Consider the following 25,224-nt stretch of genomic DNA (forward strand, 5'->3'; position numbering starts at 1 on the left):
TAGGTTAAAAACTACTGTTACAGTCTTCAAATTAATTAGCGCGAAAATATCAACAACTTTAAAGACCAACTTTAAATGCAATTCGTTAAAACGTCATATTTGCGGGTATTATTTTACTTTGTTGTTCCAATGTGTGATATTTAGTCTTTTACTTTATATGTTATCAGTATAGGGTACCACTGAAGTCATATCAATAAATGTTAGATTAATCCCCCAGTATGAAATATGCTGGGAGGAGAAAAGACAAGGGTATTTGGAGGAGAAAAGACTAGGGGGAGAAATGTCCAAGGGGGAGAAAAGACCGTACACCATTTGGGGGCAGATATTTCTGATTTTCAAAGACGCTCATTTTGGCCTCCAGAATTGTAGAGTTATGGCCCTTGTGATTGAATCATAAAGTAAACCATTAAGTTATTTCGTTTCTGTTTGTAATGCTGTAGCATTCATCTTCAATAGCATTTATGTAAATGCTTGCAGTAATGGTATCAAAATTTCGTCCAATTTTAAAAAACAGCAAGTCAAATATATTGAGAAAGTCAAATATGTGTATATCTCTGCACAACAAAGTTGTACAGTGGGGGGTGTGGCACACAGGTTTCAGTTTATGCAGCCGACGCATTTCCCCACGCCGCAGCTTTTGACCCAGGGGTCAGATCAAAATTCCAAATAGTGCACTGTCGCACATATGCTCATAGCTACCATGTGTTTAAGTTTCAAGGTTTTAGTGCTAATAGTGTAGGAGGAGATAGTGGCCAGGACGGACGGACAGATGCAGGCTTTCTACTGGTCCTTACTTTTCCCTACTCGTTTTTCTTAACCCTACTTTTTTCAAAAATAGCCCTATTATCCCTACTTTTTCATTTTGTAAGTAAAATAAATAAAATGTAAAATGAAGGCTTACATGATTCTTCTTTAGATATTTTGCAGAATTTCCATCTATTATGAATCTTTTGTAATGAGTACAGTTCAGATGTGTTTGGGGGGTCACCTTGTGATGTCAATCCTAGAAAGCACCATGGTTCCTTGGCTACTCAGTACAGACATACTAGTCTTAAGGTAAGATAATATCTTTTTACACTGTGAAAATACATGTATGTTCTATTTAATCATAACATATGTGCTTCTTGAAATAGAGGTGACAGATATGCAAGCTTCATCTAGACTTAACACTGTCAAGTTTCTTTTTTTCCCAATGATGCTACAGACTGAGGGAATCACAAATGCCATGCTGTGTTTTAAACCTTGTGGGTTAAATTCGTAATTGCAGATGCTGCTTTCCTTTCGTACAAAATACATTTAAGTTTTTATGTTAAGCTTGCTTTTCCTAACTGTCATATTAATCATAAATAATTTTGTATGACCCCACAAAAAAGGGAAGGGGTGATTTGCCATTGTTTGTCTGTCCGTCCAGCTGGCTGTGATTGCCCACAGCCCAAAGTTTGTGTTGCGCAGAACTCAAAAGTATAACTGCTAGAGCCATCTTTCTGTGAATAGTTGTCAGCATGTGGACTGGTATACCTGAGTATTTTGATGCAAGTGTATCAGATATCTATGAAGTTATGGCCCTTGATTTAGTAAATGATAGGAATCTGTGACAGAGCCAAATTTTGGGGGCATCTGTGTCCTGTGGACTCACATCTACTTTAAAATTAATAAATTGATTAGAATTTAATTAACACCCTGGCATTTGTAGTTTGATATAAGTCACTACATTGACCAACTGCTTTGACCAGCTTGCTTTTTGTCAATACTATGTTGCAGCAGTGACATACTAACAACTTAGATCCATACAATGTCCATTTTAATACTATAACAAGTCAGTTTGATTTACATAAAAATTACTCGTAACCACTCTTAACCATTCAATTTGCATATGCGTTTGCGTTAAATGGTGGACGCTGGTGTTTACTAAATTCTTTAACACATTCATCGTCAATATTGGCCGTATTTAAATAATTTTGGTTTTGAAAAAAGAAATCGTAATAATACTGGATTATTGGGTAATGGATGGAATTGGAACATGCAAAGATCTATCAATATAATATGTTTTTAAATTGTACAGTATACTTAAAATGTGAAAATCTTACAATTTTCTCTTCTTTTTAGACCTCATTTTAAATGTTTGTGCTCTGAGAATAGCAGTATTTTGTCCCTCAAAATGTCTAGAATTCCTTTTTAGTTGGGGGGCTTCGCCCCCCTGGCCCCCCTACCAGGGCCTTGCCCTGGACCCACAAGGGGACCTAGACGGCCCCCTCGATTCCCGGCCTAATTGGTTACTAGTCCAAATAATCATTTGTTTGCAAGCAAAATGACAACACTGTATGCTTTGAAACTAATTTTACTTAACCCTGTACTCCATGTATACTCATTTTAACACCTTTGCAAATGGAATAGACCTTAGTCTCTGTTTGCTTATACAATTATAATAAAAATATAATTCTTCACTATTGCCTGTGGTGAGAAAATTCTTTGTTTTAGTACTAGTGCAATAATACTTATATATTCATAGTGGGTGAAGTTTGGTACATATTCATGGAAGAAAGGGTTAATACTAAGGGCTTTTGTAATTTGCTTTATAAGATTAACAGTGTATGTTTTGAATGTCTTGTTCATTATCGTATTCCATTGTGTAAATTGATGTTAAATGAGAAATAAAAATTTCAGGTGCCTGTATTTCAAGGATGGGCATTCTCACAGCATCAGATGGACTAGGATATGTATCAATTTAACAGTAATTCCAGCTGAAAAATGGTAATAATTTTCTTATTTAGCCCTACTTTTTAACAGTAAAAATTCCTACTTTGCCCTACTTTTTGCTAAAATCTTGCCCTACTTTTGCCCTAGTTTTTTGTGGAGAGGCAGTAGAAAGCCTGCATATGGCATAGCAAATGCAGACTGATCAGGCAAATGTGGGATGATTCTATAGGCACACACATTAAGCTCTGCATTAAGCCCAGAGTGAGACTCAGTTGATTCATGTAATCTGTTTTAGGTGTCAGACAAAGCAGTCTTGCCTGTGGAAGTGTATGCTGTGAAGTTGACTGAGGATGTTGCTGGTCATTCATGGGTCACCAAATCCCATATCAAGGTATGTATCTGACAAAGGACATGTATGAACTAGGTCAATATAATTGTTTACCCAACATATAGCACATTTTCTTAAATCCTGTCATTGGAAGATTATATATAAACGTTTTACTAAGGAGCCTTCAGGAGGTTATATTGGCAGCAAGCTGATTACTGACGTCCAGTCAGGCTCTGCCCAAGGCCCTTGCTTCACTTTGTGGGATTGGGGCCGGGGACCTTAGAGAAGGGAATTTCCCATCGTTTTGGGCGAAAAGGGGAATTTAAAAAGATTTTTTACCAACCATTCAACACTTAAAGTTGCTTTTGTTAATGTAATTTACATAAATATACATTTAATCAAAGTTTAATAGCTCGATACCAGCTGGGAACATAGGTATACAATTAAAAAACAAAAAAAAATGAAGGGGAAATTTTTAGCTGAAATAAGGGAAAAAAGTATACTATTTTAAGGGGGGAAAAAAATGCCCCAAAAACTGCCAAACGAGGACCCTGCTGCCGTATATCATTATCTTAATGAATATGGTTTGCTGCTAATGGCACCTTTTAGGCTTCTCAAATGTAAATGAGCCTTGTTCTGGGAAAAACAGGGCATTTATGCATGTGCGTACACTTATGTCCGCACAGGTTTATCATGGAGGACACTTTCTGCTTTAATGGAATTTTAGATTTAAAGTAAGTCACTGCTTGAATAGTAAAAATCCTGTTTAGGGGTAAAGTGTCTTTGCTGATTAGCCTGTGCAGTTTGCAATCTTGGACAACACTTTTCGCACATGCATTCAGTCCCATTTTCTAAGAGAGAGGTTCATTTTATTTTTATCTCTGCAGGAGATGCTAGAACTGGTTCAAGGTACGGTGCTGTCATATCTGGACTCGTACTCTGAGAAAAAGGCACCAGGCCCTAGCAAGGTCTTGAGCAAACCATCGGATATAATCACAGGTATTTTTTATGCTCCCCCAAAAATTAACCGCTTCGTCTGTCCGTGCATGTGTCCCGGCTATTTCTCAGCAATTAATGACAGACTGGAATTCAATTAAACTTTATGGGAAGCTTCACTACCAAGAGGAGATGTGCATATTGTCAGTGTGCAATTCTTGTCCCCCAACTACTAGACGTTTCCTTTTATCTGAATATATAGTGCAATATTGTGACAAAAAAAACTTTGGGGAGCATCACCAGTCTCCAACGGTTTCTTGTCTTTTTTTTAAACCTATTTGCCTTAACAATTTGTTTGTTTCATAGCTAACAAGGCTGGGAATCACGAGGTTAGAATTGAGAAAAAATGGCTGCCGATGCCTTGATTCAATGGTGAAATCCAGTTTTCAAACAGGTACATCTTCCTTACTACTTACTTGTTTTTAATCAGATGACGCCTATCATAGGCTAGCTGGAAGCGGTTTCATCGAGTAGCAACCGTTTGCCTCTGGTTGGTCTGAGTGTGGAGAGAAGTCATGGAATATTTTGCGATTTCCTGATCCGTCAATTTTTGTTGAACACGGACTAACAATAATATAACTGTTTCCACACTAGTTAGCACTGTTTAGTACCAGTTGTTCATTTGGACGCATTTTGGTTGACAAAAAATGGATAAATCAATTACTCATGGCGTTATTTTCAAGGTAAAGTTGAGTTTCAATTGGTTTTGACGATTGTTATTGAGGCATCTGTGGCCGTTTTTTCTCAATTCTGACCATGTGGTTCCCCGACTTGAGCTAAGAAATCAAAATAATAAAAAAATGAAAATAAATAAGTTAAAATAAAAGCTAACTTTGTAGAAACGCGGTAGAGTGTCTGCCTTGGAACTTGCAAGGCCTGATTTCAACCCTGTTGTGGTTTGGAAGTTTTCTAGATCGGTTAGAGTTGATCATATTAATGAAAAATGGTAACATTCTCCACAAATGGTACATGTAATGCGTAAATTCTGCCTGAATATCATTTATTTTGACAGGAAATTATGAATCTATCACACCTGAAAACACTGTGTCATGTACAAATTTTCTGTTGCTTTCCGTTATACCTTGCAGGCACCAGTGTTCGTGTGGGATACATGTTCAAGGACCGCCCCTCCCACCAGACTTGCCTTGCAGACGTTTGTCACCTGATGGGAACATCTCATAATGAGTGCAGTAAGAAGTCATGTTTATGATGTTTTACAGTTGGAACACCTTGTTATACCCCCACAAACGAAGTTTAGGAGGGTATATAGGAGTGAGTCTGTCTGTTGGTCGGTCATTCTGTCGGTCCGTATTTAGTGTCCGCTCTCTAATTCAAGTTGTTTTCATCCAATCTTCACCAAACTTGGTCAGATGTTGTATCTAGATGATGTCTAGGTCAAGTTTGAATATGGGTCATGTTGGGTCAAAAACTAGGTCACAGGGTCACTTAGTGCGTTTTAAACACTGAGCATGGTGTCCGCTCTCTAATTCAAGTATTTTTCATTCGAGCTTCACCAAACTTGATCAGATGTTGTATCTAGATGATGTCTAGGCCAAGTCCGAACATGGGTCATTGCAGGTCAAAAACTAGGCAATGGTGTCATTTAGTGCGTTTTAAACATCGAGCATGGTGTCCGCTCTCTAATTCAAGTAGTTTTCATCAGATCTTCACCACATTTGGTCAGAAGTTGTATCTAGATGATGTGTAGGGCAAGTTCGAACATGGGCCATGCCGGGTCAAAAATTAGGTCACGGGGTCACTTAGTGCGTTTTAAACATTGAGCATGGTGTCTTCTGTTTTTTGTGAAGACAACATGCAAAATATTCTGTGTCATTGCGGCATGTGGGGGTATGCGTCACATCTGTGACAAAGCTCTAGTTTATTTTTAACCAGGTTTTCCAAAGGAAAAAAATGATTTTTAGATTGGTGAATGTCGGTGGGCTGGCGGGCGGAACAAGCTTGTCTGGGCCATTACTTTGCCGTTCATTGTGAGATTTTAAAATCATTTGGCATATTTGTTCACCATCATTAGATGGTGTGTCGCGCGGAAGAATTAGTTCATTATCTCCAAGGTCAAGGTTGCCGCGCTAAAAATATAATTATTTTGAAACAAAGGGGGTTAATTATAAACAATTAGTTCAGTTTGAGTTGTTTCCCTTTATCAGACTTTTTTTCGAATTGAAAACGTAGTTTTGTGACATTTTTAGCTCATCTATTTTTTGAAAAAAAATTATGAGCTATTGTCATCACCTTGGCGTCGGCGTCGGCGTCGGCGTTGGCGTTGGCGTCGGCGTCCGGTTAAGTTTTGCGTTTAGGTCCACTTTTCTCAGAAAGTATCAATGCTATTGCATTCAAACTTGGTACACTTACTTACTATCATGAGGGGACTGGGCAGGCAAAGTTAGATAACTCTGGCGTGCATTTTGACAGAATTATGTGCCCTTTTTATACTTAAAAAATTGAAAATTTTGGTTAAGTTTTGCGTTTAGTTCCACTTTTCTCAGTAAGTATCAATGCTATTGCATTCAAACTTGGTACACTTACTTACTATCATGAGGGGACTGGGCAGGCAAATTTAGATAACTCTGGCATGCATTTTGACAGAATTATGTGCCCTTTTTATACTTAGAAAATTGACAATTTTGGTTAAGTTTTGTGTTTAGGTCCATTTTATTCCTTAAGCATTAAAGCTATTGCTTTCATACTTGCAACACTTACTAACTATCATAAGGGGACTGTGCAGGCAAAGTAATGTAACTCTGACTGGCATTTTGACAGAATTATGTGCCCTTTTTATACTTAGAAAATTAAAAATTTGATTAAGTTTTGTGTTTAGGTCCACTTTATTCCTACAGTATCAAAGCTATTGCTTTCATACTTGCAAGATTTATGAACTATCATAAGGGGACCGTGCAGGCAAAGTTATGTAACTCTGACTGGCATTTGAACGGAATTATGGGCCCTTTATACTTAGAAAATTGAAAATTTGGTTAAGATTTATGTTTTGGTCCACTTTACCCCTAAAGTATCATAGATATTGCTTTCATACTTGGAACACTCACAAACTATCATAAGGGTACAGTAAAAGGACAAGTTGCATAACTCTGGTTGTCATTGTTACGGAATTATGGCCCTTTTTTGACTTAGTAACTTTTAATATATGGTTAAATTTTGTGTTTCGATCCACTTTACTTCTTAAGTATCAAGGCTATTGCTTTCAAACTTCAAATACTTACATGCTATCATGAGGTTACTGTACCTGGCAACTTTAATTTTACTTTGACCTTTGAATGACCTTGACTCTCAAGGTCAAATTATTAAATTTTGCTAAAATTGCCATAACTTCTTTATTTATGATTAGATTTGATTGATACTTTGATGAAACTACTCTTACCTGACATACCACAATAGACTCCACCCAAACCATCCCCCGTGCCCTCCCCTCCCCCCCCTCCCCCCTCCCCCCCCCCTATTTTTTTTTTTTTTTTTTTTTTTTTTTTTTTAAGATCATCTCACAAATGACCACCAAACCCTCACACTATACCCCCACCCCCCCCCCACCCCACCCCACCCCCCAATTTTTTTTTTTTTTTTTTTTTTTTTTTTTTTTTAAGATCATCTCACAAATTACCACCACACCCTCACACTATACCCCCCCCCCCATTTTTTTTTAAAAAATGGTTATGTTTGAAATACCGTCCAACCATCGCACCCAAACCCCCCCCCCCCCCCATCGCCCCCCCAACCCCCCCCCCCCCCTGATTTTTTTTTTTTTTTTTTTTTTTTTTTCGCTTTTTTGGAAGATAATGTAATAAATGTCCACAACCCCACACTATACACCCCTCTTCACTCCACTCCTCCCTCCTTTGTGATTGAAAATGAGAGTCCCTTCACCTTTAAAAAGAAAATAGATGAGCGGTCTGCACCCGCAAGGCGGTGCTCTTGTTTTCCCTTGTTTCCTACTCTCTTAAGTACAGAGATCATGTTCCTGTTTGTTTCAATTTTTTGCAGATCCTGCGCCCTAAGTCAAACAGTGTTCATGAATCTTCTTCAAAATGTTCGTCATTTCAAGCTTGATATTTTGAAGATGAAGATTTTGACCTATTTCTTTTACCATGACAACATGAAAATTTTATTTAAAAAATAGTAACTATAGCAAATTCACCATTTTCAGAAAACAATTCAACCTTCAAAGACGCATGTAAAAATATTGATTTTTTAATGCATGACTTTAAAAATGTTGGTAAAATGATGAAGTGTTTGTTAAGCTTTTCAACAATAATTTAGGAAATGTCTATTGCCAGAGCTTTTTTCAGCTATTTGGGAAGATAGCCCATGGCTTTGACATTGGGAATTTTATCAGCATTTTCAAGAAATTGGGAAAATAAATTGGGATTTTAAACTACATGAAAGAGTTCAACATCTTTAATCACAAACACCACCAATAATCAACAGTTTTCCACTCATATTTTGTCAAGGAAAACAATCTTGCATCAGGCTGCATTTTATTAGGAGGCGCTTCATCTTCTTCTGAAGAACTACTGCTTTCAAAACGTTGAATATCAGTCAGCACTTTGCTAAATCAGAAATCAACAATGACGATGCAAAAGAGTCACTTGTTATTAAATTACTATAATTAACAATGGAAGGAGTTTCAATGGGAGGACTTGTACTTGTTTGTTTATTTAATGACACTTGCTTAAAAAAATCAACAGTTTTTGTTTGGCCAGGTTTTTGCTTAGGAATCTGTTTCACGTAATATTTGAATTGTGCGACATCTTTGTTTTCCATTCAGCCGAATCACAAAACGCTTGAATTTCATTGCAAATATAATAAGCAGCTAAACAACACGGACAATATCAGGCACACAAATAATGCCGACGTTATCCACATTGAGGTATAGTGTAAAACCCATGCGAGACCTGACCGAACCACGCTTTGTTAAAAAGAGAAAAAGCCGATGTCATAACGTTTTTTTTTCCCCGATTGGGGATTTTTTTGACAATTTTGGGCAAAAAGTATACTTTTTATACGCCCGTTTTGAAAAAACGGGACGTATTAACGTTTCACCCTTGGCGGGCGGGCAGCGGTGTCCACAGCAGTGTCCGCTCTCTAATTCAAATAGTTTTCATCCGATCTTCACCAAACTTGGTCAGAAGTTGCATCTAGACAATATCTAGGTTAAGTTTGAATATGGGTCATGCCTGGTCAAAAACTAGGTCATGGGGTCACTTAGTGCATTTCAGGATTTAGCATGGAGTCCGCTCTCTAATTGAAGTAGTTTTCATCCGATCTTCACCAAATTTGGTCAGAAATTGTGTTTAAATGATATCTAGGTCAAGTTCAAATATGGGTCATGCTGGGTCAAAAACTAGGTCACTTAGTGCATTTCAAGCATTTAGTATGGTGCCTGCTCTCTAATTGAAGTAGTTTTCATCCGATCTTCACCAAATTTGGTCAGAAATTGTGTTTAAATGATATCTAGGTCAAGTTCAAATATGGGTCATGCTGGGTCAAAAACTAGGTCACTTAGTGCATTTCAAGCATTTAGTATGGTGCCTGCTCTCTAATTGAAGTAGTTTTCATCCGATCTTCACCAAATTTGGTCAGAAGTTGTATCTAGACAATATCTAGGTCAAGTTCGAATATGGGTCATGCAGGGTCAAAAACTCGGTCACAGGGTCACTTAGTGCATTTCAAGGATTTAGCATGGTGTCCGCTCTCTAATTGAAGTAGTTTTCATCCGATCTTCACCAAATTTGGCTAGAAGTTGTGTCTCAACGATATCTAGGTCAAAGTTCAAATATGGGTCATGCCGGGTCATAAACAAGTTTACTAGATCACCTAGTGCATTTCAAGCATTTAGCATATTGTCCAAAACCTACAAACGGGCGTATCTTGTGACAGTTTGGCACTCTTGATGGGATTGGGAATATAGCCGAATTTCGGCTATTAAATTGGGCCAAATAAAGCCCTGATTGCTAACATAACTTTTAAAATATGTTGGTTTTTTCTTGAATGTAAATGGTACATTGGTAGCATATTATATATTGCTTTCAATTGTTTTTTGTTTGAATCATGATGAAGGCAAAACGTTTGTTTTTGCTATAATATTATTTTAGAACATTCCATATGTTATTTGTCTGTAATCATATGGATTTAATGACATATTTTATTTATACAAAATCTATGAACAGGTCCCTTTAAGTCCAAGCAAAATTATTGAAGAACACAATTGAAATTGTTTTGCTGTGATAAGTCAGAGCTCTCAATCTGTCAAATCCACGGCCGAAATTCGGCCGCATTCCCCCCCTGAAAAGTATACTTTTTTCCCCTTTTTGGGGGAAAAATTCCCCCTAAAAAAAAAAATATAATATTTTTTTATTTTTTTATTTTTTTTTTGATAGATGTTTTATGATTACTATATCTCAATTCTATTTTAAACTTGTCAAACATACTAAATTATGAAATAAGCAATGAATATAGTGCAAACATGTACAAATGTAATAATTAGAGAGTAAGTTAAAAATCATACATGCCAGAATTGTTTAGGTCCAAAGCGGGACATTTCATAAAACATTGTCGGGACATTTGACCAAAAAGCAGGACACCTAAAACGGTCTATCATTCCACCTTTACTGTAGTCAGTATAGTACTAACAAAAACTCTTGATACTTTTATTCAAGACATAAAACATCTGATATGAAGCATGAAATCTAAAACATAACAATAACAGTTTTATTAAATAAGACAATAGCAAACAACGAAGATAATATTTATCTTTTTAGAGTACAAAATCTGGAACATTACGACAACAATACTCATTACCGGTATATTACTTTCAATGGCAAACATTAACGCAGGGGAGGCTATCCAGTACACTGAAAGTACGGGTTACGGTAAACTATCTACCGAACAGTTACATCAGCTTGACACGGAATGCGCGGCCGTACACATTTCCGAGGTAGGTTTTTGGTGGAAGCAAACCATCTTAGTGTTCATTTTAACTGCCAACAACGCCTCAACCGTTCTATGGCCCAGATTTTCCCTTTCTTCTTTTCTGAATTTTTTTCAGTGCGCTGAAACAATGTTCTGGATCGGCGTTTGAGTGAGGGATTGACAGCGCAGTTTGTTACTTGTCAATTGTCGCGGCTCAATTGGAGTAGGGTCAAACTGTCATGCATTTCACCTCGTTGTTTTAAGCTTAATTGGAGTAGGGTCAAACTGTCATGCATAGCACCTCGTTGTTTTTATTACAATTACACCCAATTACACTAGACAGGATGGGTATCACTTATGGGACTGTTTGTTGCGATTTTGGTATATTGCACATTCAGATTATCCCACTATTTTGGAACTAAACATTGAATGTAAAAGACTCATTAATGACGTAGAGTTAATTTTACAAAACTATTGTTTTGTAAACCGTTTCAAACAAAGACAAAAACAAACACATTTTCAACATTTATTTCATTATAATACAACTATCGATAGCAATAAGCGACCACTATCTTGAAGACCACCATGGTGTGAATGCCTGATAAAATCAATAATTAGCCGATAAATCGCTGATAAGGTGTCATAAACAACACTGGTACACACGAGAAGTAGAATCGGATTGTTAATTGGGGGCAATAAAGGGATTAGCGGTGGTAAGTTTAACAGAGCTTGAATAGCGAATTTTATTGGGAACCTATAGACCTTACATCTTTTTTTATGAATGTCAGGACAAATCGTCTCATATCGGGACGCCGGGACAAAGGGCCCAAAAGCGGGACTGTCCCGCCGAGATCGGGACGTCTGGCATGTATGTAAAAATCCCCCTAAAAGGGAAACGCTGCGAAAATTCCCCCTGCTATGGGTAGCGACCCGCTTCCCCTAAAATGGATTGAGGGCACTGTAAGTTTAACAAGTCTAACAACAACAAAAATGTAAATATGTTCATTTAAATAAATCTGGTAATGTTAAAATGCTTAAAGCCACACAACTTATTTGGCATAGTAAATTTAAGTATTATAAGTAAGAAACATATTTGATCTATGCTAATTAGAATACATTGTATATATCTGGTGGTTACAAGGTAAAAATCCATCTTTTTATGCCCCTGGTAGGGTGGCATATAGCAGTTGAACTGTCCGTCAGTACCTTTTAATCCTTTTGATTTATTAAATACAGAAGCCTTTAATTTTCATTAACAAGTATATGATCAAAGCCCCATGTAACACCTTTAAAAAGCTGATAATCCTTTTGATTGATTAATTAAAAAACAATTCAAATTCTTTAAGATGTTTGTTTTACCTAAGATTAGGCAATTACAGTGAGTTTCTGGACCTTTTTTATTTCGAATTATAATGATCCAAGTTTCTATGATTATATATTTATGAGATATGAAATAATACTGAATCCAAATACAGAGATATACTAGTCTAATGGAAACAACATATGATATTAGCACTGGGGGGCAAATGTCCACTCCTAAAATAAGCACTGGGGGGCAAATATCCAGATGCAAAATAAGCACTGGGGGGCTTATATCCTACCTGTCATTTCTTCTGGGGCGCAATTGTCCAAATGTTCATTTTTTCATTGGGGGGGTTTTGTCCTGGGGGGCTTATGTCTGGATCCCGTCAGTATGTCAGTCTGTCCGTCTGTCCGAAAAAAACTAACGTTAGCCATAACTTTTGCAATATTGAAGATAGCAACTTGATATTTGGCATGCATGTGTATCTCATGAAGCTGCACATTTTGAGTGGTGGAAGTTTAAGGTCAAGGTCATCCTTCAAGGTTATAAAAATAAATCAAAGCAGCGTTCTCATGAAGCTGCACATTTTGAGTGGTGGAAGGTCAAGGTCATCCTTCAAGGTCGAAGATCAAAAAAAATAAATTTCAAAGCAGCGTTCTCATGAAGCTGCACATTTTGAGTGGTGGAAGTTCAAGGTCAAGGTCATACTTCAAGGGCAAAGGTCAAAAAATAATAATTTTTTTTTTAATTTCAAAGCCGCGCAATAGGGGGCATTGTGTTTCTGACGAACACATCTCTTGTTGCGCTTTAAAACTTAAAAATAATCTCGTTTGTCGAAATGGAGGTATACGTCTAGAAATCCTACTTTCAGTTTTAAAAGAGGTGCCCTTTGAACAATAACAAATGACTTGCTAACTAGGCTATAGATTTAATTTTATCAATGCCAATTAGAATATAATATATATGGTGGTAACAAGGTAGAAATCCGTCTTTTTTGCGTTTGAAAATTTTAAAATAATCACTTTTGTCGAAATGGTTGTATACGTATAGAAATCCTACTTTCGGTTTTAAAAGCGGTACAATTTGAAAATTAATAAATGACTTGCTAACTAAGCTATAGATTTAATGACAATTTTGCACACTTTCAAATTGCATCTATATGTATTGATTTACATGTATTTCATTACAAGGTCAGAGGCAAAGTGTGTGGCTTTATATCAAAATGGCATATCAGTGTATGTGCTTTTGTTAATGTGTGCATCAATACCATCTTGTCAAACATAAACTTCATGATTTATTTGGCAATTTGAACATAACTTGCCAAAAATTATCACAATGAATGTGCATATGGCATCTCATCCACAACACTATGTCCATAGAAATGGTCCCTGTGGTCATTGGTAAAATATTTGGTATGATACAGTGTGATTGTTTCATGACTGTATGTTAAACATGTGTCAGCCAACTTTAACATATCTTGGCACAAATGATCATCATATGAATACTGCTCTTGTTACAAAATCTGTCCCTCAAGATCAAAGGTTCACACCTAGGGATCAAAGGTCAATTATTGACAATGCCTAGCATGTTGGGGAGACATGCATGTCCACCTTTTGCCAATCTACAATCCAGCAACACAAACTCAACATTTCACTTCACAATCAACATTAACATGTAGGACACATATTCTTTAGACTATTATATGCTGTGTTTGATTTCCAGACCCACAGTTGCAGTCATTAAGTTGTTTGATTTCCAGACCCACAGTTGCTGTCATTGACTGATTGAGTTGTTTATTTTTAGGCCTACAGTCGCTGTCATTGAATTGTTTGATTTCCAGGCCTACAGTTGCAGTCATTGAGTTGTTTGATTTCCAGGCCCACAGTTTCAGACATTTAGTTGTTTATTTTTAGGCCTACAGTTGCTGTCATTGAGTTGTTTGATTTCCAGACCCACAGTTGCTGTCATTGAGTTGTTCGATTTCCAGACTCACAGTTGCTGTCATTGAGTTATTTGATTTCCAGGCACACAGTTGCTGTCATTGAGTTGTTTGATTTCCAGGCCTACAGTAGCTGTCATTGAGTTGTTTGTTTTCCAGACCCACAGTTGCTGTCATTGAGTTGTTTGATTTCCAGACCCACAGTTGCTGTCACTGAGTTGTTTTATTTCCAGACCTACAGTTGCTGTCATTGAGTTGTTGGATTTCCAGACCCACAGTTGCTGTCATTGAGTTGTTTGATTTCCAGACCCACAGTTGCTGTCATTGAGTTGTTTGATTTCCAGAACCACAGGTGCAGTCATTTAGTTGTTTGATTTCCAGGCGCACAGTTGCTGTCATTGAGTTTTGTATTTCCAGCCTACAGTTGCAGTCATTTAGTTGTTTATTTCTAGGCCTACAGTTGCTATCATTTGAGTTGTTTATTTTCACGCCTACAGTTGCTGTCATTGAGTTGTTTGATTTCCAGGCCTACAGTTGCAGTCATTTAGTTGTTTATTATGTCCCCCACCACTATAGTGGGGGGCATATTGTTTTTGCCCTGTCCGTTGGTTTGTTTCTTTGTTTGCCCCAACTTTAACATTTTGCCATAACTTTTGCAATATTGTGCAATATTGAATATAGCAACTTCATATTTGGCATGCATGCGTATCTCATGGAGCTGCACATTTTGAGTGGTGAAAGGTCAAGGTCATCCTTCAAGGTCAAAGGTCAAAAAAACAAATCAAAGGGAAGTAATAAGCTTTAAAGGGAGATTATTATCTGAACCTGCTAAATGATAAAAAAATCAATCAATCAAAGCAGCGCAGTAGGGGACATAGTGTTTCTGACAAACACATTTATTGTTTTTAGGCCTACAGTCGCTCTCATTGAGTTGTTTGATTTCCAGGTCAACAGGTGCTGTCATTGAATTGTTTGAATTCCAGGCCAATAGTTGCTGTCATTGAGTTGTTTTATTTCCAGGCCTAAAGTTGCTGTCATTGAATTGTTTGAATTTCAGGCCAATAGTTGCTGTCATTGAGTTGTTTTATTTCCAGGCATACAGTTGCAGTCATTAAGTTGTTTGATTTCCAGGCCTACACCTTACAGTTGCTGTCATTGAATTGTTTGAATTCCAGGCCACTAGTTGCTGTCATTAAGTTGTTTGAATTCCAGGTCTACAAGTGCTGTCATTGAGTTGTTTATTTTCACGCCTACAGTTGCTGTCATTGAGTTGTTTGAATTCCAGGCCTACAGTTGCTGTCATTAAGTTGTTTGAATTCCAGGCCTACAGTTGCTGTCATTGAATTGTTTATTTTCAGGCCTACAGTTGATGTCATTGAGTTGTTTGATTTTCAGGCCTACAGTTGCAATCATTGAGTTGTTTGATTTTTAGGCCAATAGTTGCTGTCATTGAGTTGTTTGATTTTTAGGCCTACAGTTGCTGTCATTGAGTTGTTTAATTTTCAGGCCTACAGTTGCTGTTATTGAGTTGTTTTATTTCCAGGCCTACAGTTGCTGTCATTGAGTTGTTTGATTTCCAGGCCCACAGTTGCTGTAATAGAGTGGTTTGATTTTCAGACACGCAGTTGCAGTCATTGAGTGTCCTCAAACAGAAGTTGCTAATATATGCACATCCACTGACTGGATGCTCACAGGGGACTTCACAGGTAAATAAATCAATGCTCTACATTGCCTTAGCCTGTTTGGGATAGGCCATTTTGGTCTCATTAAGAGAAATAAAAATCAAAGTACTTTGTACGCAGATCATCAAATGCTATCTTCTCCAGAGTATCAACGTTCAGAATTCAGTATTAATTACTGTTATTACTCAAAGGTTTTGGACAATTTAAGGTCATAAAACCTGGCAGATGCATGCCTGAGGGCAATGGATCATTACATTCATGCAATTGGGTAATAAACCATGTATACCGGCAGAAAATAATGGATTCACCCAACAGCATTTGAAACAGTGTCGTCCTATTAAGGAAGCAGAATGTTTTTACTTGGTTTTGCTTTATATCATTTTAGGCAAGAGTTAACAAAACTGAAGTTGTATTTATTTTTTTAAGCAGAAAAATAATAATTAATCACAAGGAAATTAGTGGACATTGTTTTGTTTTGTTTTCTTTTCTTTCAATATAATTATAATTTTCGGACACCTTAATTTTTGTCTCTTAATTTTTGGACACCTGTAATTTTTGAATATTTTTCGTATTTGTGTACAAGAGGCATTGTAGCCCTCTTGGTAATTACATCACATTAAAAAATAAATAGCTTTCAACAAAATAATAAATGCATAAACATGTACTAAAGTTATCAGAGCTAAAATGTTTACATTTGGTTTTTATTTGTTCTATTCAGACGTTAAAACACATTAAAATAAATTGTCACTGTGTTTTAGTTGTTGAAGGTGATGCGTGAGAAACGTGATTCTATGGGAGGTTCAGGGGTCAGTATCAGCAACTACTTCCAGAGGATCCCCAGCAGTCAGACGGGCTCTCAGAGGGGGGCTAGCCAGGCAACAAATGGGGCTGGTAGGTCACTGGTGTGGGATATTTGGAATACCTTACCATACTTTAGGGGGGAGGGAGGGGGGAGTTGAGAGGATCCCCAGCAGTTAGACGGACTCTCAGAGAGGGGCTAGCCAGGCAACAAATGGGGCTGGTAGGTCACTGGTGTGGGATATTTGGAATACCTTACCATACTTGAGGGGGGGAGGGTGGATGGGTTGAGTATCAGCAATTACTTCCAGAGGATCCCGAGTAGTCGAATGGGTTCACAGAGGGGGACTAGCCAGCTGACTGGTGGGGCTGGTTGGTCACTGGTGTGGGATATTTGGAATACCTTATCATACTTAAGGGAGAAGGGGGGGAGGGGTTGAGTATAAGCAACTACTTCCAGAGGATCCCCAGCACTCAGATGGGCTCTCAGAGGGGGGCTAGCCAGGCAACCAGTGGGGCTGGTAGGTCACTGGTGTGGGATATTTTGAATACCTTATCATACTTTAGGGGGGAGGGTGGAGGGGTTGAGTATAAGCAACTACTTCCAGAGGATCCCAAGCACTCAGACGGGCTCACAGAGGCATGCAGGCTACGTCAAAAATTCTGGTTGCTATGGCAACAAATAGACTAGAAATACTGCTGAAAATGGTGGTTTTCTGGATCCTGCGATATCTTTAGAAGTTCTTAATATTTTTTCATGAAACTTGCAACATGGATAGATGGCAATATGGACATTATGCACGTCATTTCATTGTGTTCCTACGTCAAAAAAATTGTGGTTGCTATGGCAACCAAAAAAAAATATTCTGAAAATGGTGGAATTTCTGACAATGGCGGAGCCGGTAGGGGACCATATTGCTTGACAATAGCCTTGTTTTAAATATATTTTGTTTATAGAAATCCTTAAGTTTATTGAGATATGTTTGAGTCTATTTCCTTGGTAGATCTAGTTCTTAGTGTTATATTATGAGACCATAGGAGGGCTCCCAGAGTAGGAGTCAAACCCTTGACCTCATGTCAAACCCTTTATCTTTGTCAAATATCAATAGACTGTAACTTTGTCATGATGTTTTCAATTGTGATTTAGCTGCTGTGGCTTCAAAGTGTAGTAGGGGGGCATTGTGTTTCACAAACACAGGTCTTGTTTTTTCCACCAATTATAGTTTCATTCTAATACCGTTAATAGTGAATGATACTTTTTTTTACATTTTGAAAGGATTTGAAAGTGTCCACTTGGTACTTTTTGAGTATTTTTGTTGTTGTTTTCTCAGTATGGGTATTCCTCTTCATTATAGAGTAATAAAATGAGGGGATAGTATTGCTGTCTATATCTTAGCTTCTATATACTGTTAACATGTGTATCAAATCTCAGCCTTGTTTGAATGCCAGAATGTGAACTACATTATTTACAGTTTTGGACTTCCATAGAGTCATATGGTTTTGTTCTTCAACATATTTACGGTAATAGTATGTTTTACTTCTATTATACAGGGACAAAGGCTAGAGAACCTTCCATGTCAAGGTCAAGTCATCCTACATCTGAGACTGTGGAGAGTGCCACAGAGACAAAGACCATCCCCCAGGAACCTGCCAGTGAGGGGCGCAAGACACGCATAAAAAATATGTGGGTTCTTTGACTATTACCAGTAGTTGGGCGATGCAGTCTGCACATGTGAATCAGGGAATAATTTACGCTTTAATTGAGTTTTTTAAAACACAAGTCCAGTGCAAGCGAAAAGTGTTGTCCCTGATTAGCCTGTGTGGACACATGTGCATGCACATGCATTAAATTCCCCAGAATGCTGCTCATTAGTTACCGTATGCACCAATTTTAGGAAACCCGGGCCCGTATTCACCAAACAATTGACATGACGCCTTATCTTTGATCGCTCCGCCCACTAGAATTGATCCACCAATCAGCGATCGATTAATCGGGCGCACTCGTTAGCAACGACCTGTCTGCCATTTTCTAGACAAGCTACATGTTTAGGTTCACTTTTATTCCAACGAGTTTCTTTTGTTTTCCTCTTTAAAAAAACGATTAAAAATGGTTAAACGGTGTCAATGGGGATTATGTAACTCGGGCAATCGATATCCTGACAGATAAGTTGGTGACATTGAATTAATTTCGTTTCCAAAGCCGGAAAAAAGATCTTGAGAAGTGTAAGAGATGGATAAAGGCATGCGGTCGTCCCATGCGCGAAGTGTCGTTCATATGAAGTGATAATATATGTTATAACAGTATCATAACGAACATCAATATGTTTCTTCAAACTATTTAAGAGCTTACCCTGCTTTACAACTACAATGTGCGATCGTAATTGCAGTTTTGGAAATCGAGAAATTCACGGTATAGGGATCCTCTCCTTTTCGTTGACTTCTGAAAATACGGGATTTGACGTCGATTTCAGCGTTATTTCCCCTAAAAATTCAGACAGAGTCAAAGTACGACTCATTAGCAAATTTTCTTCCTTGAATTCGTTGACGTAGAGAGCATCTATACGGCAAAAAATGTTCACCAAAATCATCGGGTATATCGCTTAACCGTATCATAGACATGTTCATCTGCATTACTTTACGAGAACTGAAATCCCAGCATGAAGCCTAATTCTTGCTGTGTTTTATTACTCTGATAGTAATGCACTTAATTGACATCATACATGTTATTTGAAGGTGACATGTGATATATTATCTTATTAACGGTATCTACACATTTGCAGTCATGTGGTGTCACCAATAAACGCTTTTAATCCACACTAGGAGCTCGAATGCCTAGATCTCATTTTTTAAACGAGTTTCGTTTATTTTGTTCGGATTAAAAAACGGACATGAAATATGGCAAAATCAGTTAGATGAATTAAATTTATGCCATTTCCAACGCGGCAATGCGGTCTTGACAAGAGCAAGTGGAAGCTTCAAGAATTACCGAGATCCCCTTTATAGAACATTAATTTATTTCACAAACTTGAAATTTCATATAAGCAATAACTAAGCATTATTAAGTATGTATTATGTCACGTGTGCATGTAAAATAATTGAGAATTTTGGTACCCAATTCGTGTAACTTTACGAAATCCCTGTTAAAAATCGCGTTTCTGTGTGTGTCAGAAACAAGTGAAACCATTTTTTTATTATTTTAATAAAGACGTATCGATAAATGCTATTGTAAAAGAGTTATTATTACTGATATTAGTTAACCAATAAATGCAGTAACTTCGGGGAAGTCGGTACCTGCGCGAGCGTCTGATATTGGTAGCCTTATTAATTTATAATAGCCTGACCGTTTTCCATTTCGTACAACGCTAATTTTAAATCAGACAATGTCCAAACTTACTGTGTTGTTTTTGCGCTTTAAATTATAGTGATTGATAAATGTCCCATAAGCAATGTTTAATATGATTAATATCACTTTTATACGCAATAACATGTGGGATTGAGGTGCATCAGAAAGCATGTAAAACTTCACCGAATTCCCAGTTATAAAGCGCTATTTCGTGTCAAATACACGGGTAGGGGGGAATGTTTCAGTAATAATTTTGTAAATAACACGGATAAATACCGGTGAAGTGTTAATTTATTGCAAATACCACCATTACACGTAATAACAGGTTCGATTTCGGTAAGCGCGCAAGTGTTTGAGAGCGTGTTTAATGTACCGATTTACCCGTTATAAATAGCTGATGTTCTCTTTAATCATATATTTTTTGCATTTGCAGAATAACTTAATGGCATCAACCCCTTTACAAGTGTAATATGGTGTTAAACAAGTCCATAAAATCATCCGGAATATCGCGTAAATCTATATGCAGTCTATAGACAAAGAAGCCATTTTGGTGTTAGCTTGTCTAGGTTTCCTTCCCGCTGAGCCACGTGATAAAGTGGGCAGAGTGATCACTGATAAGGCGTCATGTCAATTCTTAGACTTAAGTCTAAGAATAAAGAAAATTCTTTAAATTAGAATATTCAAGAATTTCTTTAATTTTGAGTCCAACTCTGCAGTAAACATATCTATCTATATTATTCTTCATATAGAACATTTTGTTAATGACATAATCACCAGTGGAGGCCTGTATATATTCAAGCACTGAACACATTTTTCTTGGTTCTAAGTCTATTCTTTATTCTTAAGTCTAAGAATCAGTTGGTGAATACGGGCCTTGGACTTGACAATAAAAAGTGTTTCACCTGCCCATCTGTCAGTGCACCAGTCAATTGTCCAGTTGACCATTTACTTTCTGTTCCATATCTACATTAAAAGAATGATTTCAACCTACAATAATGTGAATATAATTGTGTGACACTTAGAAGGAAAAGAAGACAAATATTGGTTTTGAAGTGAACTGATTAAGGATACAGGGACTTGACATATGAAGTTATTAAGCTGATGTTATTAATAGAACACTTTGACCCAAATAAACTTAATTAGTGGTACGCTGGTAAATTTGGGGGAGAGTAAAGCTCCTTTTAAATTTGAGTATACCTGGTCAAAGGTTAAGGTCACAGGGGGCTGTGCAAAACAGACTGCATGATTTCTTAAGGAGGCTTTATTTAACCTACATTTGTCTGTTAACCCTTTCAGTGCGGGAACCGAATTTTAAAGGCCTTTGCAAACAGTTTGGATCCAGATGAGACGCAACAGAACGTGGCGTCTCATCAGGATCCAAACTGTTTGCTATTCTGATAGTATTCTTTGAAAAAAATAGAAGAAAATGCTAATTTTAGAAATTCTGCAGACAACATTTTAGCAGACGACAAATTTCCCAGCATGCAAAGGGTTAAGTTTAATCTGCTTGTTAGTTGTTAGGAAAGGAATTAGACTATTGATTATGAGGTAAATATGTTTAAAGACAAGTTTACTGGGGTATTTTGCATGAAATTTTATTTTCGTACAAATGGTAAAACAAGCTTTGAGTTAAGATCCTAAATAAGAATGCCTGCAAAACTAGAGTGAAGAAAGGCTTCTATTTATTTTGAGATCAAGAGATCAAATATCATGGTCACAGGGGTATTCTTTATTAACAAATCTTGTAATCATTGACAGCCGGACTGCAAGTCCTGTAGCATATCAGTACATGTTTTCCAAACACATGTTGTATAAACATATTTTTTAATCTTCATTCATTTTAAGTTTGAGGCTAACTCGTGTGTTAAAAACATGCATACATTTCATTCAAAGGAAGTTCATATTGATATTGATCGCTTTTAATGAATGATGGTAATAAATAGGAGCACATTCAAAAACAATTATGTGGTAGCTTGAGCCAAGTTGAATCAGGTGAGCAACATAAAGCTTTCAAGAACCTCTTGTGTTTTTTAACTGATCATAATAAAAATAATTTGTTAATATTTTTTTTTTAGAAAAATTTTGACATTCACATGGACACAATTTAATATTGAACATTTACTGTTTTTTTCTGAATGTGTATTTTATTCCAGCTTAGACAGAGGGAAAATTGGAAAAATGAAAAAGAAGAAAAGTAACACTACACCCACAACTTTGACATGTAAATCCAATAAAGAAATAAATGATAATGGAAGTTTAAGCAACAAAGATGCTGATGCAGATACTGAACATTTGCCCCTTAATGAACAAAAATCTGACATTGTCTCGTGCAGTGCTTCAAGCAATTTTAAAATAACACGAGTGTCGAGAAATGCAATGTATTTGGACTGTAGTATACCTGTGGACCCAATAGTAACTGAAGTTAAAAATGCTGACACAATGTATCAAACTGGTATTACTGTGGAACCAGCTGAAAAGTTAAATAATGATGTTTATTCAGATTCAATGGCTGATTCTGGGAACCAATCGGATTCATCGAATAGTTCTTTTGAACTGCCATCAATAAATTTTCAAAAGAAGACATCGGACAATATTTGTCTAAGTGAAAAAGTAGGAAAAGTAGAGACTGACAAATTAGACATTGACAATAGACAGGCAGATGAATCTAGTTCTCCCAAGTTTAATCAAAAAAGAAAAGTGGACCAACATGATAAAAATGTAATGAATGAAGAGCATTCCTCAAACAAATACAACTCTGAGTCTATGAAAAAGAAAATCGAACCTGAGCAAGCTATGGTAGGTAAAGGTCTGAGAAGATTTGCTTTCAAGAAACGAAAGCTGCCCAAGTTTTCTGAATCAGATACTGACAGCAGCGTATCACAGACAAAGAGATCAAAAACATTCGATTCTAACTCAGGTGTATCAACAAAAAATCCAGATTTTTCCAGTTCTGACTCTGATGAAAAAGCCAACAGGGATAAAAGCACACAAGCCAAACAGAATTTGGATATTTATAACAGAAGTCTTAATAAACAAGTTCCAGAACAAAAACGACCTGCTAACAACTCAAGATATTCTGATGAAAAATTTCTAAAACTAAACCAAATGGGACAAAACACAAAAAGGATAAAAATTTCAAATTCATTTTTCACTGAGAGTGCTACCAACCTCCAACCAACCCTGTCGTATTTCATGAAGAATGGAAACAAAGAAAATGTGAATGTGACAGAAGAAAACAACAGTGGGGCTGAAAATTCAGTTGATAATTCTGCAGACCTGGACTGTGAGCTCATGATGGAAATGTGTGCAGTTCCAAGAATTAAGAACGAGGCAGATGTCACTCTGAGAGACGAGGTGAAACAAATCAGGTGTGTTGTATATTTCTTTTTAATCTCACATATACAAGTCATAAATTAGCCACACTCTGAAAACCAGCTTATTATCCCCCGCTATAGGCGGAGGGATATTGTTTTGGCGTTGTCCGTCCGTCTTTCCGTCCGTCCGTCTTTCCGTCCGTCCAGAGTTATATCTTGGAAGTGCTTTGGGGGATTTCATTGAAACTTGGTATGAGTATATATATGGATAAGAGGATGATGCACGCCAAATTGCATTGTATACCATCTGTAAATAATGGAGTTATGGCCCTTTGTATCTTGAGAAAATGCTTTTTGTGTGTGTCTGGAGCCATATCTTGGAAGTGCTCCAGCGGATTTCATTGAAACTTGGTATGATTATATATATGGATAAGTGGATGATGCACGCCAAATGGCATTGTACATCATTTGTTAATAACGGAGTTATGGCCCTTTGTATCTTGAAAAAATGCTTTTTTGAGTGTCAAATATAACCCTTTTGTGTCCAGAAGCATATTGGCGGGGGATATCAATTCAACGAATTTGCTTGTTACATTATTGTAATGGGTTGTCCTACATTTTCCCATGCAGTCTGCACAGGCAAATCATAGACAACACTTTCTGCTTGTATGTCCATTGGTATTAATCAAATTCCCTTTTGATAAAAAATCTACTTTTGACAGAAAGTGTCATCCTTGATTAGCCTTTAAAGCCTCTAAAGTTAAAGAAGTTTTACTATATGTATGTTAATGTATCATGTGGATTATTTCTGTACATATAGTATAACATGAAAATTTGCCTATGGCACGTAACTTTTCTTTGAGAAGTAAACCAATAAACATTATTCTTGACAATATGTATTTCAGCCACATAGAGAATTTAAAGGAGGATCATTTGCAGTACATGGTGCGGAATAATGAGGTGTACCTACGTCAGATATTTGAAGGCAAGGTGCATTGTGGGAGACACGAGGCTTACAAGAAGGGTGGAATAAGCAGGCGTATGTCATTCTATACACAAATATAATGCCTTACATAATTATGCTTCTTTATTAAACCCCCATTACAATTGGTAATGGGGGCTATATAGGAGTCACTTTGTCAGCCTGTCCCAACAATTTCATCCGATCTTCACCAAACTTGGTCAGAAGTTGTATCTAGATGATGTCTATGTCAAGTATGAATAAGGGTCATGCCGGGTCAAAAACTAGGTTAGGGGGTCACTTAGTGCGTTTTAAACCGAAAGTTTGTCCTGACCATAACAATGTCATTTATCCATAGATTTTCAAATGACTTGGTACATTTGTTCACCATCATTGGATGGTGTGTCATGCCAAAGAAGTACGTCGATATCTCCAAGGTCAAAGTCTGACACACTTAGAGTTCAAAGGTCAAATGCTTGTCGGGGTCATAACTTTGTCGTTCATTGTGTTATTTTAAAATCAGTTCGCACATTTGTTCACCGTTATTGGACATTGTGTCGGGTGAAAGAATTACTTAGATATCTCTAAGGTCAAGGTCACACTTTGAGTTCAATGGTCAAAAATGGCCGTAAATGAGCTTGTCCAGGCCATAACTATTTCGGTCATTGTAAGATTTTAAAATCATTTGGCACATTAGTTCACCATCATTTCACGGTGTGTCACGCAAAAGAATTACGTCGATATCTCCAAGGTCAAGGTCACACTTTGAGTTCAAAGGTCAAAAATGGCCATAAATGAGATTGTCCGGGCCATAACTATGTCGTTCATTGTGAGATTTTAAAATCATTTGGCCTATTTGTTTACCAGCATTGGATGGTGTGTTGCGCGAAAGAATTACGTCAATATCTGCAAATTCGAGGTCAC

The 25,224-nt window shown here is 37.1% G+C and overlaps 1 protein-coding gene across 4 annotated transcripts in view; it reads left to right on the forward strand.

Moving 5' to 3' along the window:
• The window catches only part of LOC127875320 (uncharacterized), a 31,783-nt gene that overhangs the window by 399 nt on the left and 6,160 nt on the right, over nt 1-25,224 (forward strand). Inside the window, exons 1-10 of one of the 4 annotated variants that reach the window (XM_052420302.1) lie at nt 258-1,056; nt 2,665-2,751; nt 2,993-3,088; nt 3,913-4,024; nt 5,110-5,211; nt 15,820-15,908; nt 16,643-16,775; nt 18,234-18,366; nt 22,179-23,393; nt 24,245-24,378. In XM_052420302.1, coding sequence (XP_052276262.1) covers nt 2,749-2,751; nt 2,993-3,088; nt 3,913-4,024; nt 5,110-5,211; nt 15,820-15,908; nt 16,643-16,775; nt 18,234-18,366; nt 22,179-23,393; nt 24,245-24,378 — 2,017 coding nt within the window. In that variant the 5' untranslated portion in view covers nt 258-1,056; nt 2,665-2,748. The other 3 variants (XM_052420300.1, XM_052420301.1, XM_052420304.1) reach the window with 3 other exon arrangements.

This window comes from Dreissena polymorpha, chromosome 3 (genome assembly GCF_020536995.1).
Source record: "Dreissena polymorpha isolate Duluth1 chromosome 3, UMN_Dpol_1.0, whole genome shotgun sequence".
In the NCBI taxonomy this organism is placed as follows: Eukaryota; Metazoa; Mollusca; class Bivalvia; order Myida; family Dreissenidae; genus Dreissena; species Dreissena polymorpha.